At 44.3% G+C, this 15,538-nt stretch overlaps 1 protein-coding gene across 2 annotated transcripts in view; it reads left to right on the top strand.

The window, feature by feature from the left end:
* The window catches only part of ehd3 (EH-domain containing 3), a 40,064-nt gene extending 25,870 nt beyond the window's left edge, over positions 1-14,194 (top strand). For both annotated transcript variants that reach the window (XM_038968001.1, XM_038968000.1), the window contains 3 exons: positions 6,472-6,884; positions 11,233-11,397; positions 11,983-14,194. In XM_038968001.1, the coding sequence (XP_038823929.1) occupies positions 6,472-6,884; positions 11,233-11,397; positions 11,983-12,513 (1,109 nt within the window). In that variant the 3' untranslated portion in view covers positions 12,514-14,194. The remainder of the gene's footprint in view (positions 1-6,471; positions 6,885-11,232; positions 11,398-11,982) is intronic.
* Positions 14,195-15,538: the final 1,344 nt, after the last annotated feature.

Here is a 15,538-nt window from a genome sequence, read left to right as displayed (position 1 = left end):
TGGTCATCTTAGTATTTTTTCTACACTGAACAAAAATATAAGCACAACATGTGAAGTGTTGGTCCCATGTTTCATGAGCTGAAAAAGCTTATTTATCTCACAGATGTCTGAAGTTTTGAGGGAGCATGCAACTGGCATGCTGACTGCATGAATGTCCACCAGAGCTGTTCTCAGGCAATTGAATGTTTATTTCTCTACCATAAGCCACCTCCAACGTTGTTTTAGAGAATTTGGCAGTATGCCCAACCGGCCTCACAACCGCAGACCACGTGTAACCACGCCAGCCCTTCACATCTAGCTTCTTCACGTGTGGGATCGTCTGAAACAAGCCATCCAGACAGCTGTGGGTTTCCACAACCGAATAATTTCTCCACAAACTGTCAGAAACCATCTCAGTGAAGCTCATTTGTGTTCTCATCGTCCTCACCAGGGTCTTGACCTGACTGTAACCGACTTAACCGACTTCAGTAAGCAAATGCTCACATTCGAAGGCCAATGGCACACTGGAGAAGTGTACTCTTCACGAATGAATCTCAATTTCAACTGTATGGGGCAGATGGCAGACAGCGTCGTGTGGGTGAGCGGTTTGCTGATGTCAACATGGGGAACAGAATGCCCATGGTGGCGGTGGGGTTATGGTATTGGCAGGCATAAGCTATGGACAACGAACACAACTGCATTTTATCAATGGCAATTTGAATGCACAGAGATACCGTGATGAGATCCTGAGGCCCATTGTTGTACCATTCATCTGCCGCCATTAGCCTGATAATGCACGGCCCCATGTCGCAAGGGTCTAAGGGTCTCTACACAATTCCTGGAAGCTGAAAATGTCCCAGTTCTTCCCAGACATTGAAGAGGAGTGGGAATACATTCCACAAGCCACAATCAACAGCCTGATTAACTCTATGCAAAGGTGATGTGTGAGGCAAATGGTGGTCACATTAGATACTCACTGGTTTTTTGATCCACGCCCCTACCTTTTTTTTAAGGTATCTGTGACCAGCCGATGCATATTTGTATTCCCAGTCATTTGAAATCCATAGATTAGGGCCCGATTCTAATTTATTTCAATTGACTGATTTCCTCATATGAACTGTAATTCTGTAGAATCTTTGAAATTGTTACGTTTATGTTTTTTTCCAGTGTATTTCATAGTCCTTTCAATTGTCTCTCTTCTTTCAACTCAATTGTGTGTTCTTCACAGATGCTTTATTTGTCTCAAGGTACCCATAACCTGTATGTTCATGTATTGTCCTCATAATGCTATAGCACGTACAGTGGCAAGAAAAAGTATGTGAACCCTTTGGAATTACCTGGATTTCTGCATAAATTGGTCATAAAATTTGATCTAATCTTCATCTAAGACACAACAATAGACAAACACAGTCTGCTTAAACTAATAACACGCAAACAATTATACGTTTTCATGTCTCTGAACACACCGTGTAAACATTCACATTGTAGGTTGGGGAAAGTATGTGAACCCCTAGGCTAATGACTTCTCCAAAAGCTAATTGGAGTCAGGACTCAGCTAACCTGGAGTCCAATCAAAGATACAGTGAAATACCCTCACCATCCAATGGGAACTCCTCTGTCATTTCAATGGCATTCAAATAAGCTGTCATACTTATTGACGTCTACCACTGACATCTTGTCAGTGGGAGACTTAGCTACCTTCTTTACTAGGAATACATGCTTTGGGAATGGACTACTCATCATCTGAAAATATGCTGCCAGCTAGAGAGTAGAGTACATTTTCATTTCTCTGCGGGTGAAATCTGTTTTTCCCCGACGGCTCTCTTTGTCTCTTGACTTCTGGGATCACTGCCTTCAGATTAGACAGCTAATTGCTCCATTAGATTAGCCATCATTTGGGGGATTCTCTTTATCTGTGCTGAAACACCTCTGTCTCTCTCTCTCACTATCTAACTCTTTCACTCTATCTATCTGCTGCTGGCAGGAGGAGAGTAAAGTGGTTCAGTCACCCACTTAGTGTAAAGCACAGGAGGTTGGTGGCACGTTAATTGTGGAGGACGGGCTCATGGTAATGGTTGGAGCGGAACCAATAGAATGGTATCAAATAGTGTATTCACTGACATTTTCAACCTCTCCCTGTCTGAGTCTGTAATACCAACATGTTTCAAGCAGACCACCATAGTCCATGTGCCCAAGAACACTAAGGTAACCTGCCTAAATTATTACCGACGCGTAGCACTCACGTCTGTAGCCATGAAATGCTTTGAAAGACTGGTCATGGCTCATATCAACATCATTATCCCAGAAACCCTAGACCACATATGTCAGAGTCAAGGCCCGCGGGCCACATCCGGCCCGCGAGAAGGTTTTTTACGGCCCCTGGGATGATCTTGATTTATTATTAGAACCGGCCCGCAGACCGCAGCAAGCCGGCAGCCCGCAGATCTTTTACACGCACCAATACTACATTTCCCACAATGCAACGGTGACGCACCGAGCAGTAGGCTGCTTCATTTCAATATTTATTGGCACAGCAGTCGTCAGCATCACAGTAAAATTAACTTTCAGATACCCATCAAAAATGGCAAAACGGAAGGTGGACACTGAGAACCGGGGGTTTCAAACAAGGTGGGAGTCGGAGTATATGTTCACGGAGGTAGCTGGAAAACCTGTGTGTCTTCTGTGTGGAGAAAGTGTGGCGGTACTGAAAGAGTATAATCTGAGACGACATTATGAAACGAAACACGCGGACAAAAACAAGAATATGGACATGGAACAAAGGCTACAAAAGGCAGAGGAATTAAAACGAGGCCTCAAATCTCGACAGGCTCTGTTCAAAAAAGCCAAATCACAAGGCCAGGCTGCTGTCAAGGCCAGTTTTATTTTGGCAGAAGAGATCGCTAAATCAGCCCGGCCATTTACGGAGGGGGATTTCATCAAAAACTGCATGATTAAAGTTTGTGACGAAGTTTGCCCAGAAAAAAGGCAACTCTCAACACAACTCCGAGACGAAATGTTTCTGTGTGAAATGGCTTTTCTGTGTGACATTACGAGTCATCTGAATGCAATGAACTTGCAGCTGCAGGGTCGGGATCATGTCATCTCTGATATGTACAGTACAGTGAAGGCATTTAAAACCAAACTGACTCTGTGGGAGACGCAGATGCGGAAAGAAAATTTGAGCCACTTTCCCAGCTGCCAGACCATGAAAGAGAAGCTCTCTACCAGTGCGTTCCCGAGCGCACAGTTGGCTGATAAAATAGGTATGCTTGCCGCTGACTTTCGACGCCGATTTGCTGACTTTGAAGCACAAAAAAGCAGGTTGGAACTGCTCGGTAACCCATTTGCTGTTGACGTGGAAAGCTCACCACCAAACCTCCAAATGGAGTTGATTGACCTCCAATGCAATGATGCACTGAGGGCAAAATATGCGGCAGTGGGTGCTGCGGAGTTCGCCCGTTTCCTCCCCGACACAATGCCCCAGCTGCGCATCCAGGCTGCTCAAACGTTGTCTATGTTTGGCAGCACATACCTGTGTGAACAACTGTTTTCTTTGATGAACCTGAACAAAACATCACACAGAAGTCGACTTACTGCTGAACACCTCCACTCAATTCTGAGGATTTCCTCAGCTCAGAGCCTTACCCCGAACATTGATGAACTTGTGGAAAAGATGGGACACCACCAAGTATCACCCTCAACCTCAAACAAGTGAACATTACTGTGCAATCACATATTTAGAGTTTTTACTCAGTTCAAGTTTAAAAGTTAAAGTTTAATATTTGTTTTCACTGCATGTTACTTCTCCTTAAACAAAGTGTTGTTTTTGATTAATAGATTTTTGCACTTTATTTTATTGTATTTCAATCCAATTATATTTTAAAAATATTTCAGTTGAGTGGATGATAGAAAATTGCTATTATTGTTTTTTTCTTTGAAGTAAATTTAGCCCACTTTTGCTAAAATAGAAAATATAGGCTACTGATGGTGCCTTGAATACCGGTTTCTTTCATTTAATGTTCATGTTATGGGGATTTTTATATAAAGGAAATTTGTCTTTTGTGTCTGTTGAAAATTAAAGATTACTGACAGAGCCATAAGAAAATATTGCTTTATTTATCTGATCATATTGGAATATATTTGTTAGGTTTTCAGTAGGTTCAATTAGGTTCACTAGACTATATGCGTCATTTAAAAAATTTTCAATGAACATTCGAACAGTCCGGCCCTCGGCTTGTAGCTAAATTTTTTATTTGGCCCTCCGTCCATTTGACTTTGACACCCCTGCCCTAGACCCACTCCAATTTGCATACCGCCCCAACAGATGCACAAATGATGCAATCTCTATTGCACTCCACACTGCCCTTTCCCACCTGGACAAAAGGAACACCTATGTGAGAATGCTATTTATTGACTTCAGCTCAGCGTTCAACATCATAGTGCCCTCATAGCTCATCACTAAGCTAAGGGCCCTGGGACAAAACACCTCCCTCTGCAACTGGATCCTGGACTTCCTGACGGGCCGCCCCCAGGTGGTAAGGGTAGGTAACAACACATCCGCCATGCTGATCCTCAACACAGGGACCCCTCAGGGGTGCGTGCTCAGTCCCCTCCTGTACTCCCTGTTCACTCATGACTGCACGGCCAGGCACGACTCCAACACCATCATTAAGTTTGCCAATGACACAACTGTGGTAAGCCTGATCACCGACAACGATGAGATCTGACCGTGTGGTGCAAGGACAACCTCTCCCTCAACGTGATCAATACAAAGGAGATGATTGTGGACTATAGGAAAAGGAGGACCGAGCACGCCCCCATTCTCATTGACAGGGCTGTAATGGAGCAGGTTGAGAGCTTCAAGATCCTTGGCGTCCACATCACTAACAAACTAACATGGTCCAAGCACACCAAGACAGTTGTGAAAAGGGCTCGACAAAACCTATTCCCCCTCAGGAGACTGAAAAGATTTGGAAAAGGTTCTACATCTGCACCATCGAGAGCATCCTGACGGGTTGCATAATTGCCTGGTATGGCAACTGCTCGGTCTCCGATCACAAGGCACTACAGAGGGTAGTGCGTACGGCTCAGTACATCACCGGGGCCAAGCTTTCTACCATCCAGGACCTCTATACCAGGCGGTGTCAGGAAGGCCCTAGAAATTGTCAAAGACTTCAGCCACCCTAATCATAGACTATTCTGTCTGCTATCGCATGGCATGCGGTACCGGAGCGCCAAATCTAGGTCTAAGAGGCTTCTAAACAGCTTCTACCCCCAAGCCATAAGACTCCTGAACATCTAATCAAAGGGCTACCCAGACTATTTGCATAGCCCCCCCCCCCCCCCCCCCCACACTACTTCTACGCTGCTGCTACTCTCTATTATTATCTATGCATAGTCACTTTAATAACTCTACCTACAGTACATGTACATTTTACCTCAATTACCTCGACACCGGTGCCCCTGCACAATGACTCTGTACCGGTACCCCCTGTATATAGCCCCGCTATTGTTATTTACTGCTGCTCTTTAATTATTTGTTAATCTTATCTCTTACTTTTTTGGTATTTTCTTAAAACTGCATGTTGGTTAAGGGCTTGTAACCCTTAAGCTTTTTCACTGTAAGGTCTACAGCTGTTGTATTCAGCGCATGTGACAAATACAATTTGATTTGATTTGAAATACATCAAACACATGGTTTCCAGGTGTTGTATGCCATTCCATTAGCTCCGTTCCAGACATTATTATGGGCCGGCCTCCCCTCAGCAGCCTCCTGTGGTGTAAAGCCTGTTATCCAGCCAGTGGGGCCGAGGGTAGGTTAGGGGAGGCTAGCGCTGCAGCCCCTTGAGGTCAGGAGGCTAATGCTTCGAGGAGAGGAGAAGAGGGTCATGAAGTCACACTGTCGTGTCCTGTCCTGTCATGTCATATCCTGTCATGTGAAGTAGTGAGAACTAAGTGCAAATCAAGAAGTGAGTTCAAGATATATTAGCAGGGGTTTAAAGAAATAATGTCATCATGTTATGTTCTCAATGGTAAGTGGTAAGATACTAAATGATCAACCATTACCTCATTGTGTTCAAATGCCTTTCAGCCTCTATCTTAACAAGTGGTTCTGTTCTCTTTTGTAATTGATGACTTGTCATACTCTTGAGCAATAGGCCTACCAAGTTCACAACACTCTTCTGGTTACTCAGCTGGACACCACTGGGCCGCCCAGTCTGTTGTTCTGCTGGTTGTTGACCCTGCCTCTCTCCCGCCTCTCTCCCACCCCTGGCTCTCTCCTGCCTCTCCCCTGCCTCTCTCCCGCTTCTCTCCCACACCTGCCTCTCTCCTGCCTCTCGCCTGCCTCTCTCTTGCCTCACTCCTGCTTCTTCCCTGCCATTCCCCTGCCTCTACCCTGCCTCTCTCCTGGCTCTCCTCCATCCTTGCCTTTCTCTTGCCTCTCTCCACCTCTCCCACCCTTGCCTCCCCTCACCCCCTTCGTGTCTAAAGGCTACGACTTCGCCGCCGTGCTGGAGTGGTTTGCAGAGCGCGTGGACCGAATCATCCTCCTCTTCGACGCCCACAAGCTGGACATCTCAGACGAGTTCTCGGAGGTCATCAAGGCCCTGAAGAATCACGAAGACAAGATCCGGGTGGTTCTTAACAAGGCTGACCAGATCGAGACGCAGCAGCTTATGAGGGTCTATGGCGCCCTCATGTGGTCGCTGGGGAAGATCGTCAACACACCCGAGGTGATTCGTGTATATATAGGGTCATTCTGGTCGCACCCACTGCTCATCCCTGACAACCGTAAGCTGTTTGAGGCGGAGGAGCAGGACCTGTTCAAGGACATCCAGTCACTGCCCCGCAACGCTGCCCTCAGGAAGCTCAATGACCTCATCAAGAGGGCACGACTCGCCAAGGTAAGCTCTAACCTCACACATGCATGGTCCAACACACGCGTGCAAACACACATTCTCTCACAAAAGTAAGAGTGGCTAGTACTCCTAAGCACTATGTTATGTCATTTTGGCCTAACTAGGAAGTTCTCTTTTATTAGGTATTAAGTCATTTTTCGAAAGAGAAGAAAAGTCTTTGTTAAATAGCTATTTTGAATGGAACAGAATCTCCATACAGGAGTTGCTACTGAACTTAATAAGCTACCAATTCTGACTGATGGGTACAGTGACTCATTGTGCAAGAGTAATGACTGCAATTACATCCACTTTGTCAGGGCAAGATAACCTTCCCCTACTGAGCGAAGCTGCAATCCCCAGGGGACATTGTGTGACTGCGTGGTGTGATGAGGGCTGGTACAGTGGCGGTACCAGGGTGCCTTCCCAACTGAGCTACACTTTAATAGAGTCCTAAAGCATTGGTGGCACTAAGAACACAGTCACACCAAATCAATTATCAGTCACAGGTCACTACTGTTCATTTGGCATAGAGCGTTGATTGGATGTAAATAAGACATGGTAGATGGAGTTAGTCATGGGACAAATCTTGACCTCAGATTGACCTCGGAATTCTCTTCGTTTTTCAAATAATGAGGTGACAAAGTAGCATTGGTATGCATTTATTGTCTTACGGCAATAAGAAAAACGTGTTACTATATTGATTTAATTATTATATTGATGAATAATTTATTCCAAACTAGATTGCAAGGTCAGTGGTTCTGTGATCAAGGCCTACAATCTTAGAAAAAAAGGTTCTATCTAGAACCTTAACGGGTTCTTCGGCTGTCCCCATAGGAGAACCCTTTGAAGCACCCTTTTTGGTTCCAGCTAGAAACCTTTTGGGTTCCATGTAGGACCTTTTCCACAGAGGGTTCTACATAGAACCCAAAAAGGTTTTCCCTGGAACCAAAAAGGTTTTTCCTATGGGGACAGCCGAAGAACCCTTTTGGAACCCTTTTGGAACCCATTTCTAAGAGTGTACTGGGTGACCGATAGATGAGCATCCTGGGATCCAAGCAGTAATCAGGATAAAGACAGGTCAATCAACACAGTACAGGGTGTCTGTGTTCATACAATCATCCTCACAGCCACTGACATACCAGATGATTAACAATCAGCCTCACATGAAGAATCTTTCTCCCCAAGGCTGTATTTATTGTATCAGCCTCCCAGACAGCCAGGGAATCCCTCAACCCCTTCTGTCTTTCTGTCTCTTTCTGTCTCTCTCTCCATCTGGTATCTTATTAAGTTCTAGGTAGCACCGTAAGCATTTCACTGTTGTATTCGGCGCACTTGACAATAGTGGGGAGTGTTCAATTGATGAGGTTGTCAGAATTCCTGGGATGGTCTTACCATGTGGTTCCAACCGGATATTTAAACAGAAATATCAGCTTCTTGTCCAGTTAGTGTGGAATGGAACTTCATGAGATATTCATCAGAGAGCAGTGAGACAGAGGAGAGACCGTTCTGATGTAAATTAGAGAGAGAGAGAGATAGATTGGGTAGCATTGATTTGACATGCCACCTGAGCTCAGGAGGTTATTATGTGATAGCCATTACAGCGGCTTAACTCTGGGCTACCTCTCCTATTAGCCCCAAACCAGTATATGTGACTGATGACCAGGTCCTCTGTTGTCATACAATACAGGCATCACCTCATCTCAACACTTCAGATGGCTGTTCTGGAGATCACACAGCCACAGCAGGATGTCCTGAGGAGGGAGTGTGTGTGTGTGTGCCCGTGTGCGTGTTTTGGGGGCATCCCTGGCCACAGTCCAAAGAATCCACCAAACAGGTGGTCACCTTGAGAGGAAATGGTAACCCACCTCCGGCCTCCTCCTGTCCCCTGTCCCCCTATTCCTGGTCCATGGAACCTGGTCCATGTCCTGTCCTATGCCTCTGTCCTGACCAGACCAGAGAGGTGGGCTTCCTCTGCTGTCAGCAGCAGTGTGCTCATCCATCCGCCAAAGGGAAACAGAGGCAGAGGATACAGAGGTTCCACTGAAGGAGCTGGTTACTCATGTAGTGCCAGCCTGTGCACACACACAAACCTACTATTGTTACATAACTTTTATTCCTCAAAGAATACAGTCAATAATGTCTGGAGCAACTATTGAATACCAACAAAAAACATTGTGGCCTTGGATGTGAGTAGATGTTGCCGTTTCAGTGCTTGAAACTTGTTTTACACCTTTAGTATGCCTTATCTCAGCAATCATGTCCACTCTTTCAACATACAGTGCATTCATAAAGTATTCAGACCCCTTGACTTTTTCCACGTTTTGTTATGTTACAGCCTTATTCTAAAATTAATTAAATTGTTTTTTTCCTCATCAATCTCCACACAATACTCCATTATCATGAACCAAAACCTGGTTTTTAGAACATTTTTGCAAATTTATACAAATTTAAAAACTTAAATATCACATTTACATAAGTATTCAGACCCTTTACTCAGTACTTTGTTGAAGCACCTTTGGCAGTGATTACAACCTCGAGTCTTCTTGGGTATGACGCTACAAGCTTGGCACACCTGTACTTGGAAAGTTTCTCCCATTCTTCTCTGCAGATCCTCTCAAGCTCTGTCAGGTTGGATGGGGAGCGTCACTGCACAGCTATTTTCAGGTCTGTCCAGAGATGTTCGATCAGGCTGGGCCACTCAAGGACATTCAGAGACTTGTCCAGAAGCCACTCCTGCGTTGTCTTGGCTGTGTGCTTAGGGTTGTTGTCCTGTTGGAAGGTGAACCTTCACCCCAGTCTGAGGACCTGAGTGCTCTGAATCAGGTTTTCATCAAGAATCTCTCTGTACTTTGCTCCGTTCATCTTTGCCTTGATCCTGACTAGTCTCCCAGTCCCTGCCGCTGAAAAACATCCCCACACCATGTTGCTGTCACCACCATGCTTCACCGTAGGGATGGTGCCAGGTTTCCTCCAGACGTGACGCTTGGCATTCATGCCAAAGAGTTCAATCTTGGTTTCATCAGACCAGAGTATCTTGTTTCTCATGGTCTGAGAGTCCTTTAGGTGCCCTTTGGCAAAATCCAAGCGGGCTGTCATGTGCCTTGCACTGATGAGTGGCTTCTGTCTGGCCACTCTACCATAAAGGCCTGGTTGGTGGAGTGCTGCAGAGATGGTTGTCCTTCTGGAAGGTTCACCCATCTCCACCGAGGAACTGGAGCTGGAGGAACTGGAGCTCTGTCAGAGTGACCATCAGGTTCTTAGTCACCTCCCTGACCAAGGCCCTTCTCCCCCGATTGCTCAGTTTGGCCGGGCGACCAGCTCTAGGAAGAGTCTTGGTACTTTCAAACTTCTTCCATTTAAGAATGATGGCGGCCACTGTGTTCTTGGGGACATACTGTAGAATAATACTGTAGAAATGTTTTGGTACCCTTCCCCAGATCTGTGCCTCAATACAATCCTGTCTCGGAGCTCTAAGGACAATGCATTCGACCTCATGGCTTGGTTTTTGCTCCGACATGCACTGTCAACTGTGGGATCTTATATACACAGGTGTGTGCCTTTCCAAATCATGTCCAATCAATTGAATTTACCACAGGTGGACTCCAAACAAGTTGTAGAAACATCTCAACGATGATCAATGGAAACAGGATGCAACTGAGCTCAATTTCGAGTCTCATAGCAAAGGATCTGAATACTTTTGTCAATAAGGTATTTCTGTTTTTAGGTTTTAATAAATTAGCAAACATTTCTAAAAGCCTGTTTTCACTTTGTCATTATGGGGTATTGTGTGTAGATTGATAAGGATTTGATTTAATTTGATCAATTTTAGAATAAGGCTGCAACGTAACAAAATGTGGAAAAAGTCAAGGTGTCTGAATACTTTCCGAATGCACTGTATGTAATCTGTGTCCTCCTTTCAAATACACATACCATGTTCAGTTCTGTGTTCTGATATAGCACCAGCATAACATGTTCTGGTGAAATATCTCTCAGAAATCTCAAGGGGAGTCAGTCCTGTGATGAGGTTATTTTCCCCTTCGCTCTCAGTTCTAGGAAACCCTAAGGAAGGGAAACCTCTTGTGTAGCCGGGTGTGATACCCGCCACATGCTCTCTCATAAAACTGCTTTAAGTGCTTCCTTCCTGTTTGAACGTTCATAATGTCAATTATTTTCAGTTTCAAGGACATCTGAGATATTAGGAGGAACATTGAAGAGCCCTTGGTGGCACAATAGACACATAAACAAAACAATCTTTCTAGCTATGACCCAAGAGAGGAAGCAGTATATGAGTGATTTTTCTCTACCCTACTCAGTCCACACTGAGTAGACTGTGTACTGCTCTGTGCCCTGTTAGGTCCATGCCTATATCATCAGCTCTCTGAAAAAGGAGATGCCCAGTGTGTTTGGGAAGGAGGGCAAGAAGAAAGAGCTGATTAACAGTCTGGGAGAGATCTACAGCCGCATTGAGAGAGAACACCAGATCTCCCCTGGAGACTTCCCCAACCTCAAGAAGATGCAGGTAAGATAGAAAGATGGGGCTTCTCTTGAGTAAAGCTAAGGGTAGGTGTAAAATATGGTCTGGACAGACAACATCATTCCATAAATACCTAAAAACCTTGAAATATAAAATGACTACGAACATGACTCACAATGCCATGTTTACCAGGGGAGTGATGGATGAAGCCCACAATCTGTGCTGTTTTCCTCTGATTACTGAGCTAACACACAAACATGTATGCCCTACTGGGACTGCTTTGAGCCATGGTGACAAAACAAGCTCCTTTCTGATTGGCTGTGATCAGGAATGAGATCTGAACCACCCCCAGTCCATCTGGGCCTGATGAGCACTTTGTTTTCCTCACTGAGAGAAGCACCAACATGACTTGGCTCAGGGTAGAAAGTAAGCAGTAGTCATGTTGATCCTTTCTGACATATCTCTGATGCACAGACCAGGACAGTCATGTATCTTGTTCCAACTCCCTCTCACACATAAGAGACTGTAGAGATGCATCAACTAAGATCAGCTTGACCCCAAACTATGCTTGTAGTGAGTAAAACACTGCTCTTTTGACCTCTTACCGCTGCCCTCTCTCCCCTCCTATAGGAGCAACTGAATGCCCACGACCTGAACAAGTTCCAGCCCCTGAAGCTAAAGCTACTGGACTCGGTGGACGACATGCTGGCCCACGACATTGCCGGTCTCATGGTGCTGGTCAGACAGGAGGAGACCAACCGACCCCAGCAGGTGGTGAAGGGAGGGGCCTTCGACGGCACCCTCAACGGGCCCTTTGGCCATGGCTATGGCGAGGGCGCCGGGGAGGGTATCGATGAGGCAGAGTGGGTGGTGGCCCGCGACAAGCCCATGTACGATGAGATCTTCTACACGCTGTCGCCGGTCAACGGGAAGGTGACTGGCGCCAACGCCAAGAAAGAGATGGTGAAGTCCAAGCTTCCCAACACGGTGCTGGGGAAGATCTGGAAGCTGGCTGACATAGATAAGGATGGGATGCTGGATGACGAGGAGTTTGCCCTGGCCAATCACCTGATCAAAGTCAAACTGGAGGGGCACGAGCTACCCGCCGACCTCCCCAGTCATCTCATCCCCCCTTCCAAGAGGAAAATCACTGCTGAGTAGACTCACCCCCCCCCCCCCCCCCCCCCCCCCTGCATGCTCGCCTCCTCAGGGCACTGAACAAGAGAGGGAGTGGGTAAGAGGGAAGAAGAGAGGGAGTGGGTAAGAGGAAGGACAGTGAGGGATCTATGGGGGGTGTGGGGGTAAATTCATCAAGGTTGGACAACCACGCTTCAACAAGAAACAAAGAAAAGCAGAAACTTTGTGTTTATGCTTAGTGGGAGCAAAGGGATTGGTTTGCTCTTCTGGTAGATGGCAGATTTTTATTTTTTTAAATTTTGAACTGGGTTGAAGGGGGTAAAGGTCATGGTTCAAAATTCAGAGTCGGGGGAACTGATATTGGACGCTGCACCACCCACATGCCCTATTGTTATACACCACTGAGAGTGTGCTATTTGTGACACAATAACCTGCATTATCATTGGATACATGAACACTGTCTGTTTCTCTCTAGCATAAATGATTTGTATTTCATTTGTATTTTATTTGAGCCTGTTTTGTAGTCTGCTTCATATCTCTCCAGAAAATGGGCATGTTTCAAAAGGATAAACTAATATCAATACTAAATCTTAATAATCCTTCTAGTTCTCACTTTAAAATACAATAACGGTCAAATGTAGTGACAGGAATCCTTTTTATAAGTAGGTAGTGTAGACATATGATATTTTCTTCTTGTGAACAGGCAGCATCCTAACACATGCAGGCCATTCATAGCCTGACCAAGAGACTGTTACAACTGTATAGCTGTGATATCGGAAATCTAAGAGTTGGTAGACCTTTAAATGTATAGTGTTTGAAATTGCCTTCTAGTAACTAGTATCCTTGTCAAATGTCTGTATGTTAATACCTATTTAATCTATTATTTAGCATACTTATGTAATTCTAATCACTGTTGAGAGAAAGAGACTTCAATCTTTCCATAGATAAGGAGGTGAACTGACAATGGAGATGATGTTTATGTCCTGTTCTGGCATTTCCAATGGGACATAGTATACATACAAATATTCCCTTGTTCATCTGTGTTCACTGGATGCATAACCCATTAAAAAGCAAACGTTTCAAATCACTACTCGCATCCAATTATCTTAGATTGCTTCCCTCAATAAATGGCACAAAACAATACTATAGTTATGGTCTTGCTATACTCTGACGTTCAATATTCTATCTGCATACAGTGTATATCTATCATAGAGACTGTTCTACGCTCTATATTCTATGATATCCAGTGTTGTAGTTGAGACCACTTCTGGATATTATCCACCATAAATATTATGAAGTCATAATCCAAATACCCTGTGTTCTTGTACCTGATTATTCAGAAACTGAAAGATGGAATAGGTCAGAAATATATGAGAATTGTATGCAGAAAAGGTCCAGGGCAAATTTAATTTTGTAGCTATAGTAATACAGTGACAGTTATTATTGGGATCATAGTGAGGGAACACTCATCTGAAAGTAGTTCCTAGGGGAAATTGATATGTTGATAGACTATACTGCACAGTATCTAAGGGAGTTTATTCCACTCACACAAGTGGTAGGTTTCTTTCCCTGACTGATATGACTGATACTTGCTCTACTTCTCTTCTGCTGTGTATTCATCTGTTGCTGCTGATAGTACGCTAAGTATCCTGTTGTCATCAATTGGAGTAGATCTTGCAACTAATAAAGGTGACAGAGCCAAGCATTTCTCATTCTGGTTCCTGCTTTTGTTTAGACTAATTACGGTAAGAGTCCTGAGCCACTCCTTTTCCAGATGTCAGGGAGTTATGAATCTACAAGATTACTTTTTTCATGCACACCCATTAAAGAGATATACAGTACCAGAGATGTACAGTACTATTATACTACATTGTAGAATAATAGTGATATCAAAACTATGAAATGCATATGGAATCATGTAGTTACCCAAAAAGTGTTAAACAAATCAAAATATATTTTATATTTGAGATTCTTCAAAATAGCCACCCTTTGCCTTGATGACAGCTTTGCACACTCTTGGCATTCTCTCAACCAGCTTCATGAGCTAATCACCTGGAATGCATTTCAGTTAGCAGGTGTACCTTGTTAAAAGTTCATTTGTGGAATTTCTTTCCTTCTTAATGCGTTTGAGCCAATCAGTCGTGTTTTGACAAGGTAGGGTTGGTATACAGAAGATAGCCATATTTGGTAAAATACCAAGTCCATATTATGGCAAGAACAGCTCAAATAACCAAAGAGAAATGACAGTCCATCATTACTTTAATTAAGACAAGAAGGTCAGTCAGTCGAAAATTTCAAGAACTTTGAAAGTTTCTTCAAGTGCAGTTGCAAAAACCATCAAGTGCTATGATGAAACTGGTTATCATGAGGACCTCCACTGGATAGGAAGACTCAGAGTTACCGCTGCTGCAGAGGATAAGTTCATTAGAGTTACCAGCCTCTTATATTGCAGCCCAAATAAATACTTCACAGAGTTCAAGTAACATCTCAACATCAACTGTTCAGAGGAGACTGCATGAATCAGGCCTTCATGGTCGAATTGCAAAGAAACCACTACTAAAAGACACCAATAATAAGAAGAGACTTGCTTGGGCCAAGAAACATGAGCAATGGACATTAGACCAGTGGAAATTTGTCCTTTGGTCTGATGAGTCCAAATTTGAGATTTTTGGTTCCAATCTCGTGTCTTTGTAAAATGCAGAGTAGGTGAACGGATGATCTCAGCATGTATGGTTCCCACAGTGAAGCATGGAGGAGGAGGTGTGATTGTGTGGGGGTGCTTTGCTGGTGACATTGTCAGTGATTTATTTTGAATTCAAGGCACATTTAACAAGCATCAAATAAAATAAAATGTATTTATAAAGCCCTTTTTACGTCAGCCGATGTCACAAAGTGCTATACAGAAACCCAGCCTAAAACCCCAAACAGCAAGCAATGCAGATGTAGAAGCACGGTGGCTAAGAAAAACTCCCTAGAAAGGCAGGAACCTAGGAAGAAACTGTCGTGGCAGAATCAGATTTAGCAAGGTAACATAGATAGATAAGATGTT

The sequence above is a fragment of the Salvelinus namaycush genome, chromosome 29 (genome assembly GCF_016432855.1).
Source record: "Salvelinus namaycush isolate Seneca chromosome 29, SaNama_1.0, whole genome shotgun sequence".
Taxonomy (NCBI): domain Eukaryota; kingdom Metazoa; phylum Chordata; class Actinopteri; order Salmoniformes; family Salmonidae; genus Salvelinus; species Salvelinus namaycush.
This window is presented reverse-complemented; position numbering and strand designations above follow the sequence as displayed.